General features: G+C 39.8%; 1 protein-coding gene across 1 annotated transcript; it reads right to left on the bottom strand.

Annotated features, from left to right (window-relative positions):
- Positions 1–1216: 1216 nt before the first annotated feature.
- On the bottom strand, positions 1217–15436 carry pks1 (polyketide synthase 1). Its single transcript, XM_012876301.3, has 6 exons — positions 15092–15436; positions 14857–15010; positions 12014–12174; positions 11720–11923; positions 9108–9289; positions 1217–7813 (listed from the first exon to the last, which is right to left on the bottom strand). Exons 1-6 carry the CDS (start codon positions 15150–15152, stop codon positions 2354–2356), a joined length of 6222 nt encoding a protein of 2073 aa, XP_012731755.2. The 5' UTR covers positions 15153–15436; the 3' UTR covers positions 1217–2353.
- Positions 15437–16286: the final 850 nt, after the last annotated feature.

Genomic DNA, 16286 nt, shown 5'->3' with positions numbered 1-16286 from the left:
CATACAAGAAATTTGATCAATTTTTAAAGAAAATGTGAAGAAGTCAGAATTAATCCTAAAGAAACTTTTCAAAATATTATATAATTTCTGTGTATATGTACCTTCTTTGCACTATTATATTCAATTTCAACCCACTGTAAAGCCCAGAAGTCTGTCTATAAGTGATGTTTTATCCTGCTGTCTTATATCAAGCCACATCCACAGGTTATGGTCATCGCTTATCACTGATAAGTTCAGACTAGTTATTGGCTTTATAACGTTCGTGGAAAAATATTATAGAGTAATCTGGCGTGTCCCATAAATCATCTGTTGGCAGCAAATATGCTTCTGAAATGTCTTTTTATGTATAACATCTTGTCCTACTCAACAGATCCAATATTACAGGAAAGCATAACAACAACAATGATAAAACACAAATATTTAAATAAAAGCTACTTAGATGTTTTACAAAGCTTTCTTATACTTTATTACATATATAAAGAAACAGATTTGAAAATAAACACATTATTTTAAAAAAACTGGGTTTGATGTTTTTTGAAATGAAGAAAATTTAGAAAATGAATAAACTATTCTAACACAACCTGATAAAAACAAGTTTACAATAACCTATCTAAGACAAGTTTACTCACAACACAATTATGATAACAGTCAATCTGCTACTGTCGTACAAAGTTAAGGACTGAGAAAAACAAAAAAAGAGATAAACTAATAAAACAGTCAGTCAGGATCGAGAATGTTTTTGTACTGATGCTGTAAGATTATTAGTTGTATGTTTAAATAAAACCTTCTGGAAAGCTTTAAGTAGTTCTAAATAGTTTTTCTATCGTTTTTATGTTTGTTTGTTTTTTTGTTTACATGAATTAATGTTTAGCAAATTGATAACAAATACAACTTCTGTACCATAATTATAAGCTGTATGGTTTATTATTCAAGCCTGAAATAAAGAATGAAAGTATGTCCTCAAGGCAGTATTTGTCCCCTCGTAGTTTTCCTGTTTTTGCTTTTTTATCAACAATTAAATGTTTTAGATTGTTAAACAAATCTGAATATTATGCAAAGAAAGCCTGACTGACTACAAAAAGTTGTTTTCAAATAATAGGTGAGAAAAAAAGCAGTTAAACCAAACAAACATCATTAAAAGGGGATGCCTCCTAACCTACTCACCACTGTTAGCAACAATTGTCAATATTTTTTATTTTTTAACATGAGGGCAGGTTGGCAAATTAGGTTTTTTTTTCTCCTTTGATAATAAAAACCTTTGAATATGTACAATAATTACACAAGAGCTGGACAGTGAAGCATTGGTTAATATAATTGTGCAGCAATTAGAAGGTTGCGGGTTACAACCCCAGCTTGGCCTCTTTCTAAGTGGAATTTTGGTGTTCTCCTTGTACATCTGTGAGTCCTCTCTGGGTACTCCAGCTTCCTCCCACAGTCCAAAAAAATTATTTAGGTAATTTGTTGTTGCCCTGTGAAGGACTGACAACATGTCCAGGGGGAACCCCTGCCTCCTGCCTCCGTCTCTGCATGGATAAGTCTGTGTTGGCAATGGATGGTAGTTGGTGGTTTGGTCATTTTCATATTTGCTGAAATTTTTTATTGTGACAAAATAGCATAAACATTGTAAATCTGCAACACCAGGCATATACAGGATACTTTCTCTAACATTACTTTATTCCATCTTGGTCAGGAACCTGTCCTCTTTTCTCTTTATGGGTTTAATTACTGATACCTTCTGCTTGGCTATTTGTTCTCTTAATCAGTAGTGTTAGAGACGCTCTTTAATGATAATTACGAAACATTTCAGACAATTATTTTCTTTATTTTGCTAAAGATTCCCTTAAGATGAAGGAGCACTAACCTGGCCAGCCAGGCTGACAATGTTTAGCACTCTCCACGTTCTGCATATTATCAATCTGGGTATGCTCCCATCTAATCCTTTTGGGCTAAAGAGGGACATTCAACAACTCTCCAAGCTGATCGGGTTTAAAATGTAAGCAGCAGACGTCATGAGAAACTCCAACAAGGTAAGTTGGTAGTGCACTTCTTGCTGTTTTACCATTAAAGAAGAAAGCGCGGATTCTGACCAAACAGATGTGATAGCAGCAGCTACACATGCGTCTTCCTGCGCTGCCAAGTTTATGTTGGTTAAGCTGTGGGCTCGACCACTTAGGCTTTTGTCGCAGGAGTATGTCCCGCCTTAAACTGTAATATTGCAACGTGATTGGTCCAAACCGTTTTTTGTCCAGTCACAAACGGTTGATGCAGAAGCGGTACAAGATGGATTCTTGTGTGTTAGTGACCGAGATTCATCTTGCAGGCAACGCTAAAAAAGCACAGGCTTTGTATTGAACTAAACGCTGTTTTGCACAAAATTTACTAAAGTGGCAAGTGTGGTGTTGGGGTCCAGAATGGTGACCAAAGGCACATTTATCTCTGTTTCCTGGTAGATTTTGTTCTGCAGAGTCATGGCTAACATCGAGTCAATGCCCATCGCTGACAGACAGGACTCATCATCGACTTTGTCTGCATTTACATTGAGAATTTCACTGACAATTATCCTCAGTGTCTCAGGAGTTGTTAATGAACGCTCAACTTTGGGGGTTTCGTGTATTTCGTCTTTAAGTGCTGTTTCCACTAAACTTGCCATTCTCTCCCTGAGAGATGGATTTTGTGAAAGGACGTTTAAGTTGAGGTTCTTGAAGTTGAATTTGCAAATTCCCTGCTGCGGCCTGTTCATTAACAGACACTTTGTAAGAGTTTCGTGAATTTCGTGCACGGCCATTGTCATCATCCCCTTGGCCTCCAAGAACCTCTGAAAGTGGCCTTTGTTGAGCAGAAGACCAAGGTTCAAAGGACCCCAGTTGATGGACTGTCCAGTGAGCCCAAGGTTTCTCCGGTAATGACACAATGTGTCAAGGAAGGAGTTGGCCGCCGCATAGTTGCACTGCGAGGCGTTTCCTATGAATGATGAGATGGAGGAGAAGCAAACAAAGAAGTCTAACTTGTTGTGAAATGTTGCAAAGTGGAGATTCAGAGCGCCGTTGACTTTGGGTTTTAGCACCTTTCTGAAAAGAGACTCGTCAAGGGATTCAATAAGCGCATCGTGCAGCACTGCAGCACTGTGAAACACTCCTTTGATTAGACAAGATGGAAATCTTCTCCCAATTTTGGTGATGGCGTCCTCCACCTGCATCGACTCAGATACATCACACTGGAGGTGTAGGACAGTAACCCCATTTCTTTTCTGGAGGAGATCCAACTGGAAGCGGATTTCATCAGACGGAAGACCTCTTGACAGTATCGCAATGCCTCCTCCGCCATTGTTAGCGATGAACTTAACCGTCTCAAGCCCCAATCCAGACAGACCTCCAGTCACAATATAAACACACCCCTTTTTAAAGAGTTGCCCAGATTTTGTTGGCAAAGAGCTACGAGTACATGCAAACCAATCCGATCCTTCTTTAAGAACAACTTGCTGCACTGTTGTTGTTGTGAAAGAGGACTCCGTTTGAGTCTCTTTTGCATGAAGATGATCCTCTCTATGAGGCAGACAGTCTGGATGAATGCCTAGTGACAAAAGCCAGTTGGAGACATTTTTGTTTTGTGCCTCTAGATTGGCTTTCTGGAGAACATAGGCCACATCAAGGTGGTGCACACGGATGTTTTCATCCTTCAATGCAACTATGCTTGTAGAAACTAAGGGTGACATGTGACTGCTAAAGACAAAGATTACATGCTTCACAGTGTCACCACTCCCAAACATTCCCTCAAACGATTGATCAATCGGAGATAGGAAAAGAAAAGCGTCAAAAAGTGCCAGTTCCTTGGACAAATTAGCTTGGCAGGAAATTTCCCAACCAGACCTGTTTGCTGTGAGGGCAAGAACCTTTATGAAAACAGCGGCCGAGTCTGAGGAGATGATTGCCAACTTCCTGTGCTTTCCTCGAGGTTCCCTCAAAAGCCTCTCCAAGATCTCCCATGCTAGGATGAAGTAGGACACGCACGGCGTCTCTCGGAAAAAGGGGTGCGCCTTCGTGCTGTAGCACGCTGCTTCGGGAAGCAAGATCTGTGAAGCTGCCGGAGCTGGATAACATGAAGCAATTTGATCTCCCACTTTTAGAGTCTTGACGTCTTTACCGACGGCTGACACTACGCCACTAAAATCCAAAGCCAGGAGGTTGTGGTTCTGTGTCGCGTGCTTGTTCCAGTAGAATGTCCTGCCAAATTTTAAATGGGAGGTGGTGACTGGGAAGTAGTCGGATGTGTGCACGCACACATTAGTGAGCCGAATTTCAACGGACCTTTCCGGAACAGGACTTCTGTCCGTGTTAGTAGCAGAGACTGGACATAAATTGGCAATCTGATATGGATCGGTAGTCTGTAGGACAAGGTCTCCTGACTGGCTGGCTGATATTGGCTCTTCACATAAGTCACTGTCTTTAACAGGACTTTGTGCTATTCTCATTGTACATGCCTGTCCATTGCTGATCCTTACTTCTTGCTGTTTGTTAGTTTTAATAACATGAGCCAACGTTTGGATATCTTCACTTGTCACAGAAGCCAGATCAATATGCTGGAAATTAATATCTGCTACCTCAGCTGAGCAGGATCTCATCATGCCAGGAAGCACATAGCCAGGACTCACGTGGTCCACCGTCATTTCCGTTGATCTGTAAGTTATGACCTTGATGGCGCACAAATGTTTGCTCTCTTTGGCAGCCAAAACAATCTGACGAAATGTCTCACAACAAGTCACAAGACTCCCCAGGATCATTTCAGAGGACAAGTGAGTGAGGTTCTCCACACCCCAGATAAAGAGAACCTCCTTCAGGCTGTTATTGCTGTTCAGCGAATGACACACTAGGTTTTTAACTTCATGCGTTCTTAACCTCTTTCTGATCCCAACAGTGACTGAATCGGTGGATGTGTAAGGTCTGAGACCTTTAGCAATGCCCAGCTGATCTTCAAAGATAATGGCTTTTATTTTACAGTCTTCAACATCTCTCTCTCCTGTTATCGCAGCTGTTTCACTGTGGAAAAACAACGACTGAGGAACATCTGAACCAGAGGGCAAGAAGGAAATCCTCACACCTTTCATTTCCACCAAAACCTTCCCCTCTGTGGTAGAAAAGCAACCACACACCTCCAGGAATGCTTGAGATTCTTGAGTTGTCCGAAGATACATGATCATTGTCTCCTGCAGGGGTTCTGATAAAGCAATACTTGCGATCTGCGATGGGAAACCCTGCTTGGCTCCTTGTTGTCCCATTGCTACCACCGCAGTCATTTGAAGGAAATAATCCAGCACCACAGGGTGAATGCAGTAGTCGTGGAGACTTTCCACAAGTTCACCAGGAACCTGAAAAGCGGTCACAGCTTCCTTGAACTCATTTCCGAGACGCACGTCGTTTAGATGCTTAAAAAGTGGGCCGTACTCAAATCCCGCTTGAGAGAGAATTGAATACATTTCCTCTCGTGTCAGAACCACTTTGCACCTTTGGTAGATCACATCCAGACAAATGGTTGCTTCCTCTAACAGTGGTTGCTGGTCTTTATACCTACATGTGCCAGAGGCGTGTGTTGCGACAGATGACTGTATTTTAAATGAAGCTTTCCTTTCTGATTGCTCCAGCATCATCTTCAGCTTCTTGGGATCTGAGTTTAGTGTAAGTACACTCTCAAATTTTATACCTAGATGGAGCAGAGAGGCAGGCTTCTTTGGCTTCAGGTTTGCCATCACCAAGGCATACGCTAAGTGAACATAAAATGCACCTGGCACAATGGCAACGTTGTTGTTTTTATGCTCCCATAGATAGGGTGCAGTCTTCAAAGAAAGTTCATAGGTGAATTCTTTCTTAGCCTGCTTTATCTGGGACTCAATCCCACAGCAAAACATGGCAGAAGGTTCATTACCTCCTCTTAAGGCTTCAAAATTCACATTGTTCTGTTTGTTGTCAAACTGGTAGACTGGAAGAGCACTGGGTAACGTCTCACAACCCTGGTAGAGCTCCCTCCAGTCTACATTAATGCCGAGTTCAAACAGTCTGGCCAGAGTTGAGCAGATGGTGTCACAGTCTTTCTTCGGGTGGACTGACGGGAGAACTTTGGCTTCATCCCCAAGAGTTTCACATATGTACCTCTGGAGAGCCATTCGAGGCCCTACCTCTACAAAGACCAGATTTCCTTTTGGTGGTTTGTCTTTAAAGACAGCATGAAGAGTTTTTTCGAATAAAACAGGCTCCCGGATGTTCTTTGCCCAGTATGCACCCGAAGTGAAATCACCGTTGGAAAATCTCTCTCCGGTAACGGTGGAAAATAGTTGACAGTCTGCGCTTTTAGCCTTCAGAAGACCTATGCTCCTCTCAATGTCGTCTAGAACTGGATCCATCAAATGGCTGTGGTAGGCTGCGGGGACATCTAAGACGTGGAGGAAGATGTTTCTCGCCGCAAATTTGAGCCTCAGCCTCTCGTGGAGAACATCCACAGCATCTGCATCTCCAGACAAAGTGCAGGATTCAGGGCTGTTGAATGCAGCCACACAAACCTTTCCACCAACGACTGGGAGAACCTCTAAAACCTTTTCTACAGCCACGTTGCTGACGACGAGCATTTTTCCTCCAGTGACTCTACTCTGAAGAGTGCTGCGGTGGTGCAGCACTTTCACAGCATCGTTAAGAGACAAAAGACCGGAGCAGTGAGCCGCAGCGACCTCTCCAACAGAGTGGCCAAGCATGGCCTTGGGTTTAACGCCCCAGCGCTTCAGCAGGGTGGCGATCCCAACTTGAACCGCAAACAGAAGAGGCTGGACAACGTTCGGTTGGCTAATATCAATATCGTCGCTTTCACCCAGAAGCAGTTCAGTGAGACTGACGGGACTGTACATCTGAAAGGCCATTTCAACTTCTTGGACCTTCTCTTTGAAAGCCGCCACTTGCCTCATTAACTGCCTGCACATACCCCTGTAGCAAACCCCATTCCCACAAAACACGAAGACCACCTGGAGGTCAGCGTGTACCGACTGAACCTCGGTGTTAGGTGCAGATTTGAGCTGCTGCTGTAAGTCCGAGAGGGAAGAGGCTAAAAAGGCTTTTCGGTATTTGTGTTTGACGTGACTCCTGCCGCATGCTGACGTGTAGGAGACTGCGTGGAAGTCAAGGGTGTGACTGCTGCCCAGTCTTTGGTAGGCGTCGGCCATGGTCAGGATCAGGGATTTCTCAGAAGCAGCCGACAACACAAAGAGCTTTTGCCAGGCTTCTGTGGGAACGACGTCATAGTTGTACTCTCTTAAAATGACGTGTGCGTTCGTGCCCCCAAACCCAAAACTGTTGACCCCGCTCACCCTTCCCAGGGGTGGAGTTGTCTCCCATCGTTCTATTTGAGTTGGGATTTTCAAATTCAGAGTTTTTGTGTCTACACTTGAACTCTCCTCGGAGTAGAAAACGGAGGGAACAATTGTTTGGTGCTTCATCATTAGGAGTACCTTGATCAGTCCGGCCACTCCGGCGGCAGATTCGGTGTGCCCAATGTTGCTCTTCACCGAGCCGATCCGGAGTGTCTCTGAGCCTCGAGGTTTGGCCTTGGCAATGACATTTGAGATGCTTGCTGCCTCTATTGGGTCTCCTGCTGGAGTCCCGGTTCCATGAGCTTCGATGTACTGCACGTTTGCGATTTCAGCGTCGGAGTAGATCGTTCTGAGCAGCTCCTCTTGTTGTGTCACTGAGGGTTTGGTGATAGGAGTCACCGAATGTCCATCTTGGTTAACAGCAGTCTTGCAGATCACACCCCAAATTTTGTTGCAGTCCTTTAAGGCCTTTAGATAGATAAAGGAACAGAAAGAGGGAATTGTGATAAAGCTTGTTTGACAGTCTATATTAACTGCAAAGACTTCAAATCCTTCCTCTCATGTATATGAGCTTTTCGAGAAAGGTACCAATTACATGTAACATTCTTTGACATTGTTAAGAGTTAAAAAAGCAGCAAAAAAAAAAATCTTTCTAGGTTATTGAGTAATATGTACGAATTAGTGATGAAATGTCAAAAATAACTTTTGGGGAAATATAGCTGTGTCAAATGTCATTACACCTCCTCAGACAAGAATTTGAAAGTTTCACTTGTCAAGTTTACAGTTTTTGAGTCACATTTCAGAGTTGGATAATATTGAATATTTAAAACTTGGAGAAAGTTTTGTTGAACAATAAAAACACATTAGAAAAAAAAACAATCAATTGTTATCTTTGTAGAAAAGTAATAAAAAATTATTATTTTGTTTACTCTCCCTTAACAATTTGCTGTAATTTAAAGATTAGAAGGTCTTCTATTTTTTTTTTTGTCTTATTGATTCTATTGTTAAGAGCAATTTGTTTTATTGAGTAGTTTTAAAGGAGGTTTCTGCTTTCAGATTATTGTTAAAGGTGCCATGACATCACTGTGTAAATCATTTCATGTTGTTAAATATGCTAGATCTGTAAATTCTCCAAAGAATTTCATCTAAAAAAATAACGTCAGCCTGTTGTTTTGTCAAACAAATGTCCCTCCTTAGTAAAAGGATTGGTTGTGGTAAAGAAATGCAGCTCTACCTAGTTGACTTCACTCAGATTGGCTACAACCATGTTTGCAAAATCGGTCAAACCATCCACACCTCCATCCCACCATTTAATGACTTTAAATGACATTAAATGTCAAGTTAATGGTCCACATCTTACTGTTTCCTTGGGATACAAAGATAATGTGACACAGACCCATTTTTAAGCAGCTCTTCAAAATGGGAAACATTATTCCACATGGCAATTAAGAAAGGTAGATGTTTGTTGATCTTAATTAGTCAGAAAAAAATCTACTCTGCGGATCACAAAGTCTCCGTAACAACTATTAATTTTTGATAGTTTCTTTACACTTGATTTCTAGCATGACGATTACTGTGTAGCTTTCTATTTGTAGGATAAACGCTGTTTGAAATCCTCCATTATTTTACCGTAAATATCTTTTGAGTGGACTTACGGGTTTAACTATGAGGTATAAATGAGATAATTTTGTAATCTAAAAAGTAATCAATGTGCCAGCAAAGCAACTAAAATGACTAGCAGGAAAAAGAAACACCGGCACACCTTTTTCAGCGACTTCAGGAGCACGATGCCACAGCCTTCTCCTCTCCCGTAGCCGTCTGCTCTGACGGAGAACGGTCTGCTGGTTCCTTCAGGTGAGATCATCCTTGCTTTGCTGAGAGCAACAAACACTCTCGGCTCTATTATACAGTTAACCCCTCCGCACAGCGCCATCTCACAGTCTCCTGAGGGAAAGATGCATTAGACAATTAGGATAAAAATGTGAAAAGTTTTGATTTCTCCCTCATTTCTTCCAGACCTGCTTTAAAGCGGTTTCGATCACTGGTTTTACTGCCGTTTTGAACATCTTTCAAGTTTTTTTCTTGAGCTTTGGTTACTTTTTTACTCATTGTTTTCCTCTAAAATCTGACAGTTTTCACAGTTTATGATTGTAAAGCCAATGTCTCGTCTGTTAAATAATCTGGCATAAAAAAAGGCTCGTTAACTCCCTTGAGTTAACTAGCAGAAAACTAACAGTAAGTATTTATACAAAATAACATCTTAAATGGAGACATTTTGGCACTTTCTTACAATCAAATGAAATATACCGGCCTGGACGCGTTGCTAAATGTGTCTAAATTTGCCTCTCATCACACAAGAATAGTTGCGTAAACTCAAGGGGAATTTCTAATTTACATATTTTACTAACGACCTGTGCTCGTATTCACAAAGGTTCTCAGAATCCTCTCAAAGAACTCATTTCTTAGCCTAAAAATTCCTACCCAGGAGTCTTAGCTTTAGACATTTCTCAACTCTGAGTTGAGAAATGACAGAAAAATGTTATCTTAGCGAGGAGGTGTGATGCTATCTTTCAAGAGCTGCGACTGGTTGATGGTTCAAGGAAGAAAAAAAACATTAATCCTAGTAATCAAAGGAGAGAAATGAATTAAATGAATGTGTCATGATGATGAAACTTAACTAAATTAATTGATTGTGACGCAGCAGGAGTGTCAAAAGTGCGCCCCAGGTGCTGATTTTGTGCGGCCCCCTTAAACTGCATTTTAAGAAAGATTTGGCCGGCCAGCACATGTGGCTGGTGCAGATTGAAACTTGTTATTTTTATTTATTCAAATATAATTGAATGTTAGGTACAGCAGAAAACATTTGGCTTTTAATAACCACACTTTTTTACATGATCTATAATTTAATAGTAAATAGAACCGCATCTATCTGACTTTTACTGAAACGTAGACATTGGTGCAGTAAAATCTGATTGTAATACAGATAAACTAATTTGTTTATTCAAAATTGTCATATTTTGTAGCATGAGTTTAAAAACAAAATTACAAAAATATTTCGGTTATGTCATTTATTTGTATTAATTCTATGGCCATTGAGTGATTTTTGACTCGACAATTTCGGCGAACAAGCCGTAATGTTTGGACACCCCTGTCACACAGCATCAAAATGTTTGAATGCACCTTATTTACATCCTCATTATTTTTAATTTGCTTATTTATTTTTACACGCCAGTCATTTTACTGCTTTATCTATTTGGTAATAATGTGCGCTCACCTGTCATCATTTTAATGGGATTGGCTACTTGTACTTGGCAAAATTACCGATATAAAAGGGAGAAAAAAGGTGAGGAAAACTGGACAGCAGCACATTGTTTTGCAGAATACAGAAAAAGATAAACATATTTATTCCCACCAACCATTCCTGTTTCATGATAAATTATAAGGTTGCTGCTATTCACATTTTAGTAACTAATTATTCAGCATCAAATTACATCAATAACGATACACAGTCATATTCAGTACATTAGAATATGAGCTAAAATGAGCCTCCTTTGTCAGTTTAAAAGAACCTTTTAAAATGACAACAACCTTTAAGCAACTTTTAAACATACTTTTCATTAAGCTCACATTTCTGTTTAAAATATTTATTTTTTTGATCAATTTGATGTAATATTCTGATCTTAAATGTCATGTTTTCATATGGTAAGGACGAATCATCGTAATTAACAGAAATACGGGCTATCAAGCATCAGTGATTAATCTATACAACATGATCACCTCAGTCAATCGGGTCACTGAAACAAACTGGCCCTTTGATAATATTCCAATTTATTAAATATGTCTACATAAAAAATAATCAACACATGCAATATGTAGTTCTTATAGGCACAAATATACATTCCAGTTCCTTAAATACAAATTCACACAACGCACCACAATTGGACATTATTGGTTTGGTTTGGGCCTGTGCTTCAGTTTATCAAAAATAGTTGAGAAGGAACATTGAACAACATTATTTTATTTTTATTTTTTATGCTCAGAGCAACACTGGATGGAAAGGTGCTGACCGTCCCCAGCCTGGCTCCTAATCCTAACAACAGCAGCGCCACCCAGTGGTGACTAGAGGGAAATGATATGACTGCTCCTAAAATGTTGCAGGCCTGGTGCTTTTGAACGCATAATATTTTAGATTAATTCATTTATTCATTTGTTTATTCCTGCATGTTTGTCCTTTGACAGAAAACCAGTCAGTGCAAGGCAACCAGTCATAAATCCCAAAGCAGCCCAGGCTTCAAACACAGTGATGCGTTATGAGAAGATCTTGTTTTCAGGACGTCCTACAAGGAGCCTGGAGACCTGTTCCAGCACGCCTACCTTGCTTTATGGCCTGGCAGGCGACATGCAGGGCCACCAGGGAGGAGGAACAGGCGCTGTCTACAGCCAGCGAAGGACCAGTGAGGTTAAAGGAGAAGGAGATCCTGTTGGCTGCGACGCTCATGGCCGTCCCGCTGCCGTTGTAGTGGGTTATTGTCCCAGGGTCGTTATTCCTGATCATCTCGTAGTCTCTGTTCATCAAACCTGCATCGTTAAGGTGAGGAGAGGGGTTAATAGACCATTCATCATGAGTCCGTGTTCTGGACCTAATAGGCTTAATGAGAGAGGAGGTACCGATGTAAACGCCGGTTCTGCTTCCACTGATGCCCTCCATGGACACCCCCGCGTCCTCCAGGGCCCTGTAGGCGCACTGCAGGAGGAGCTTCTGCTGAGGATCCATGAAGTCGGCCTCCAGTTCAGGGATCCCAAAAAACGCGGGATCGAACTCATTGAACCTAAAATAACATCAAAACAGGTCTGTCACGAATCATTAATGAAAAACCAAACAGAGTTTTGCTCCTTTCCTTTGTCCCTTTCCCCCACTTTTGTCTCATTGAAATAACCTTAGACACCATATACGTAGATTCGTTGGGCACGGGTTTGTACGTCAACATCACCGCCATATTGTATGTGGCAGAAAGAAGTTAAGTTCCGTTGTAGTGAACGTCGATCAGAGACATTCACTACACATTCCTGTGCTGCATGGAAATGTACCAACGGTTTTATATATATATATATATATATATATATATATATATATATATATAAAACGTTTTTTATATATACATATACGTGTGTGTTATGAATATAAAAGTCAATTGGTTAAATCTAAACATTCTTGTCTTCATTATTTCATAAAACCGTGTCACATGTGAACCTTTTAAGTTCTGTTATAGTCACAGATTAGGAACAAACGTTTTGAGGGAGTATTAAAGAAAAAGTTACTAATATGAGGGAAAAAAAAGTTCTAGGACAATAAAGTAAAAAGAAAAGACAAAAGTGGTAATATTATGAGAAAAACGTCATATTATGAGAATTAAGGGGTACATTTCCAGAATAGTCACAGTTTGCAGAACTATGTCAGTCCTGGAGTAATAGGGCCGGGTTAGATTATTTTAATCATTTTAATTCTTTACAAGTATAAAGTCAGGAGAAAGAAGCCAAAGGGATACAAAAATAAATTCGTAATATTACAAAAATAAAAATATTACGAATATAAAGTATATTCTGAGAGTAAACTCCCTCTGATACTGCTTAAGTGACTCAGACTAACTGCAGATTTGCCACATTCAACATGGCAGACACTCTCACGCATCCGCAGCATAGGCAGACCCCGTCCAACGAGGCGTCTACGTTTATGATGTCTATGGAAACAACAACAAACTTCACGGCACTTGATTTGGGATTTTAGGCCTAGGTGATTCAAGTGGATAAATGGTTTTCTTCCAGGGTGAGGGAAGATAATTACATCCACATCAATCCTTCTTCATTCCTTCTGAGATCTTCATCTCGTCAAACATCTCAACAGCACTGAGGCACGCCGATATATCGTATAATAGCGCTTTGCGTTTTTGCCAGAAATGAAAAAATACAGAAAACCCTTATTATTATCTTCAGCTGTCACTTTACACATGTCGTATTAATTACTACTTTATATTATTCAGTGATGGTATCAAAGTGTTGGTTGTCTGTACCTGTAATACTTTATCGGCTGATTTTGCTGTTCTGTTTATATCTCTCTTTGCAGGTGAAGAAGCAGACTGAGAATGTTTTATTGTTCTCTCCCTTTTCTCTCCTCTTTCTTTCACCTTTTCTCCTTTTTTTCTTCTACCTGTTTCAGTGTCCATTTAATATGAAATATCGCCTGCATAAATTATAATAAAGCTTCCTGCATGTATAAATTAAGCAGAGCCCAACGGCCAAAGCAGTAAGGCTCCACTTGTGAAAGTAATTAGGACAACATTTCCTATTGCTACACTGCCAAACAGGACACTAAACAACAACAACAAAAAAAAAAAAAATTGCAATTTATTTCAACCATAATTGCGATTGTGATGTAATTTAGACTTTTCTCTGCATTAACCACAAGCAACAATAATGGCTTGTCGATAAAGATGTTTGTAAATAATGGCTGTTTAAAACAAGAAATGTAATGTAATTAATCAGAATATTATTATTCAAGAGAATAGCTTTAAATTGAGTTGGACATCAATCCTTGGTGAACATGTACAACCAACAAAGTCTATGTATTAAACAATTTGACCAGAACTTAATGCTGTGGTGAGATTCCTGAACGTTTCTGGTTAAAAGTATTGATTAAATAAACTCTAAAACAGATAATAAAATTAGATTATCATCTATTATCACTGCTTCAACTCTCTTCCCTTCCATGTGTAACAAACCCACTTTAAACATATTCCAACCCCTAAAGGACGCATCTGATTCATTAATTGTTACGTAGACAAAAATTGCAGACCTCTGCCATTTTGAAATTCTGTTTTTTAAAATTGCGATTATATTGCAAATGCAATTAATTGTCCGGCCCCATCGTATAGCATAGTTTCAGGTGAGGAAAAGGCATCAGTTGACGTCATAAATCAAAGAAACGCTCCCAACAACTCATCACTTTCAAATTAATGAAAAAAAAATATTCAACTGGATGCAAAGTTTGATTTCTTCTACAATGTGTTTCTCTCCATCCAGCTTCCCTGCCCCTGCAGATAAAAGGCCTCCCCAGAGTAATAATGCTTCCACCGCCATGCTTCCCCATGGAGATGCTGAGCTCACAGCGGCACTCACAACTCATAAGGTTTTCGCATTAAAGCCAAAAAGTTCATGTTGACTTGAAGGAGAGCACATTTCCCCCTGTTTGCTCTTCCCTCTAAGGGGGGTAACATCGTGAAAGAATCCAAACATAAAAAACAAAACAGATGATTATAGGTAAAATGTTTGTTTTACAGACCATGGATCTTTTTTTTAAAATCTAAAAATCAAACTTTTATGCGTATATTTGTGGCAGAAAACCAACCAACACCCTGAGCACATCACTTCGGCGGTGGAGCACGGCGTTGGCAGCGTCATGCTGTGGGAATGCTGTCCTTCAGATGCTAACAGAGCAGACGTCCCCCCCATCTCACCCATCTATAAGCGCAGCTTTCGCCGTCAGGCTCTTTCCAGGTTCGTTGGAGTCGGCGTGGTGCCAGAAGGTGCTGTCGAACCTCTCAGCTGGAACATCCACCACGCAGTTCCTTCCCTCCCGCAGGACCTTCCAGAAACCATCCTGTCCTTCACCTAGCATAAAAGCATGGAGCATAACCACAATGCATCATTCACAACTCGACACAAGCGACTGCGGCCAGTTAGGAGTCTTACCTCCTGGGAAATGACATCCCATCCCAATGACGGCTACGTCTTCTTCTGCGGCCTCCTCCATCACTGTGAGATCAGGAAGAAGCCAGAACCGCTTCAGATTTGGAGCCAAAGGAAAGGTTTAGGCGCCTTCCTGATAACCTTCACAGTGTCCGGTCAGAACTGGAGCCTCTCTCCTTCAACATGGTGCCGGCTTATAAATACCGGGAAGAGACAGGGGGACATTGTTCTGACTCGGTACGTCTTACCTGGAACCAAATCTCTTAATTGCAGGTTAAAGGATCCAGCGGTAGCCGTTAATTATCTCTGACAAAGAAGGGTTCTGGGAATGTAAAGCCAATTACTTACCGCAAGCAGTCCATTTAGTCTAAACCTAGAAACAGCAGAGAAAAATAAAACTTTGAAGATGGCTTTTGTTTTTTAGTATTTGACTCTGTGTTACACGGCTGATATATTTATTTACGTAAACATGTTATGCATTTATTGTATTGGGGAGCTGGGATTTCTACTCTCACTGTTAATATAACATAATGGAGTGGAACATCCATCTGTCCTCACACACCATGATAATTTAATGTGTGTAACTAAAGAAAGTTATATATATATATATATATATATATATATATATATATATATATATATATATATATATATATATATATTGTTGGTTTAAGTGTCTAAGATTTATTGTAACAAAACTTGTCAAACATTACATTGTGAAAGTAGCTGTTTGCGTACTTTTTTGAAAAATTATGAATGGGAATCTACATTTTTTAATTAATACGTGTTGACATACCAAAGGAAATGTACAAATAATTTCCTGAAATACCAGCATGAAAAAATTTACTCACTAGTTACACTCAAATGCAACTTAAAATATCCTACGATTTCCACATATTGAAACGTTTACTTTTAAAATAAGCTTTATATAAATTGTTATAAAATTTGTTTTAAAATATACATAAAATGTAAAAAAAAACAACATTCCAGTGTTACACTTTATAAATTATATATCATTATATATTATATTATATCATTATTATCATTATTATATAACTGTATATATCTTAAACTTTTACTGTAGTACAATATTTTAAAAGTTTTATTGTCAAAATTGGTACAAGCAAGATCTTAGTATACTTTTCATGTATTTACAGATAGTACACTTCCTTCTTAGCATATTTAAAATGTTCCATTA

The sequence above is a fragment of the Fundulus heteroclitus genome, chromosome 21 (genome assembly GCF_011125445.2).
Source record: "Fundulus heteroclitus isolate FHET01 chromosome 21, MU-UCD_Fhet_4.1, whole genome shotgun sequence".
Taxonomy (NCBI): domain Eukaryota; kingdom Metazoa; phylum Chordata; class Actinopteri; order Cyprinodontiformes; family Fundulidae; genus Fundulus; species Fundulus heteroclitus.
The sequence above is the reverse complement of the archived record's forward strand: the minus strand, read 5'-3'. Positions and strand labels throughout refer to the sequence as shown.

Bases quoted from the DNA above. Each gene is read 5' to 3' on its own strand.
- pks1 (XM_012876301.3), bottom strand. From the start codon at position 15,152: ATGGAGGAGGCCGCAGAAGAAGACGTAGCCGTCATTGGGATGGGATGT. The intron at 12,175-14,856 runs GTGAGATGGGGG...ATGTTATTTTAG, and splicing joins AAAGCTGCGCTTATAGATGG to GTTCAATGAGTTCGATCCCG. The intron at 9,290-11,719 runs GTAGGCGTGCTG...TCTTTCCCTCAG, and splicing joins CTGCCAGGCCATAAAGCAAG to GAGACTGTGAGATGGCGCTG.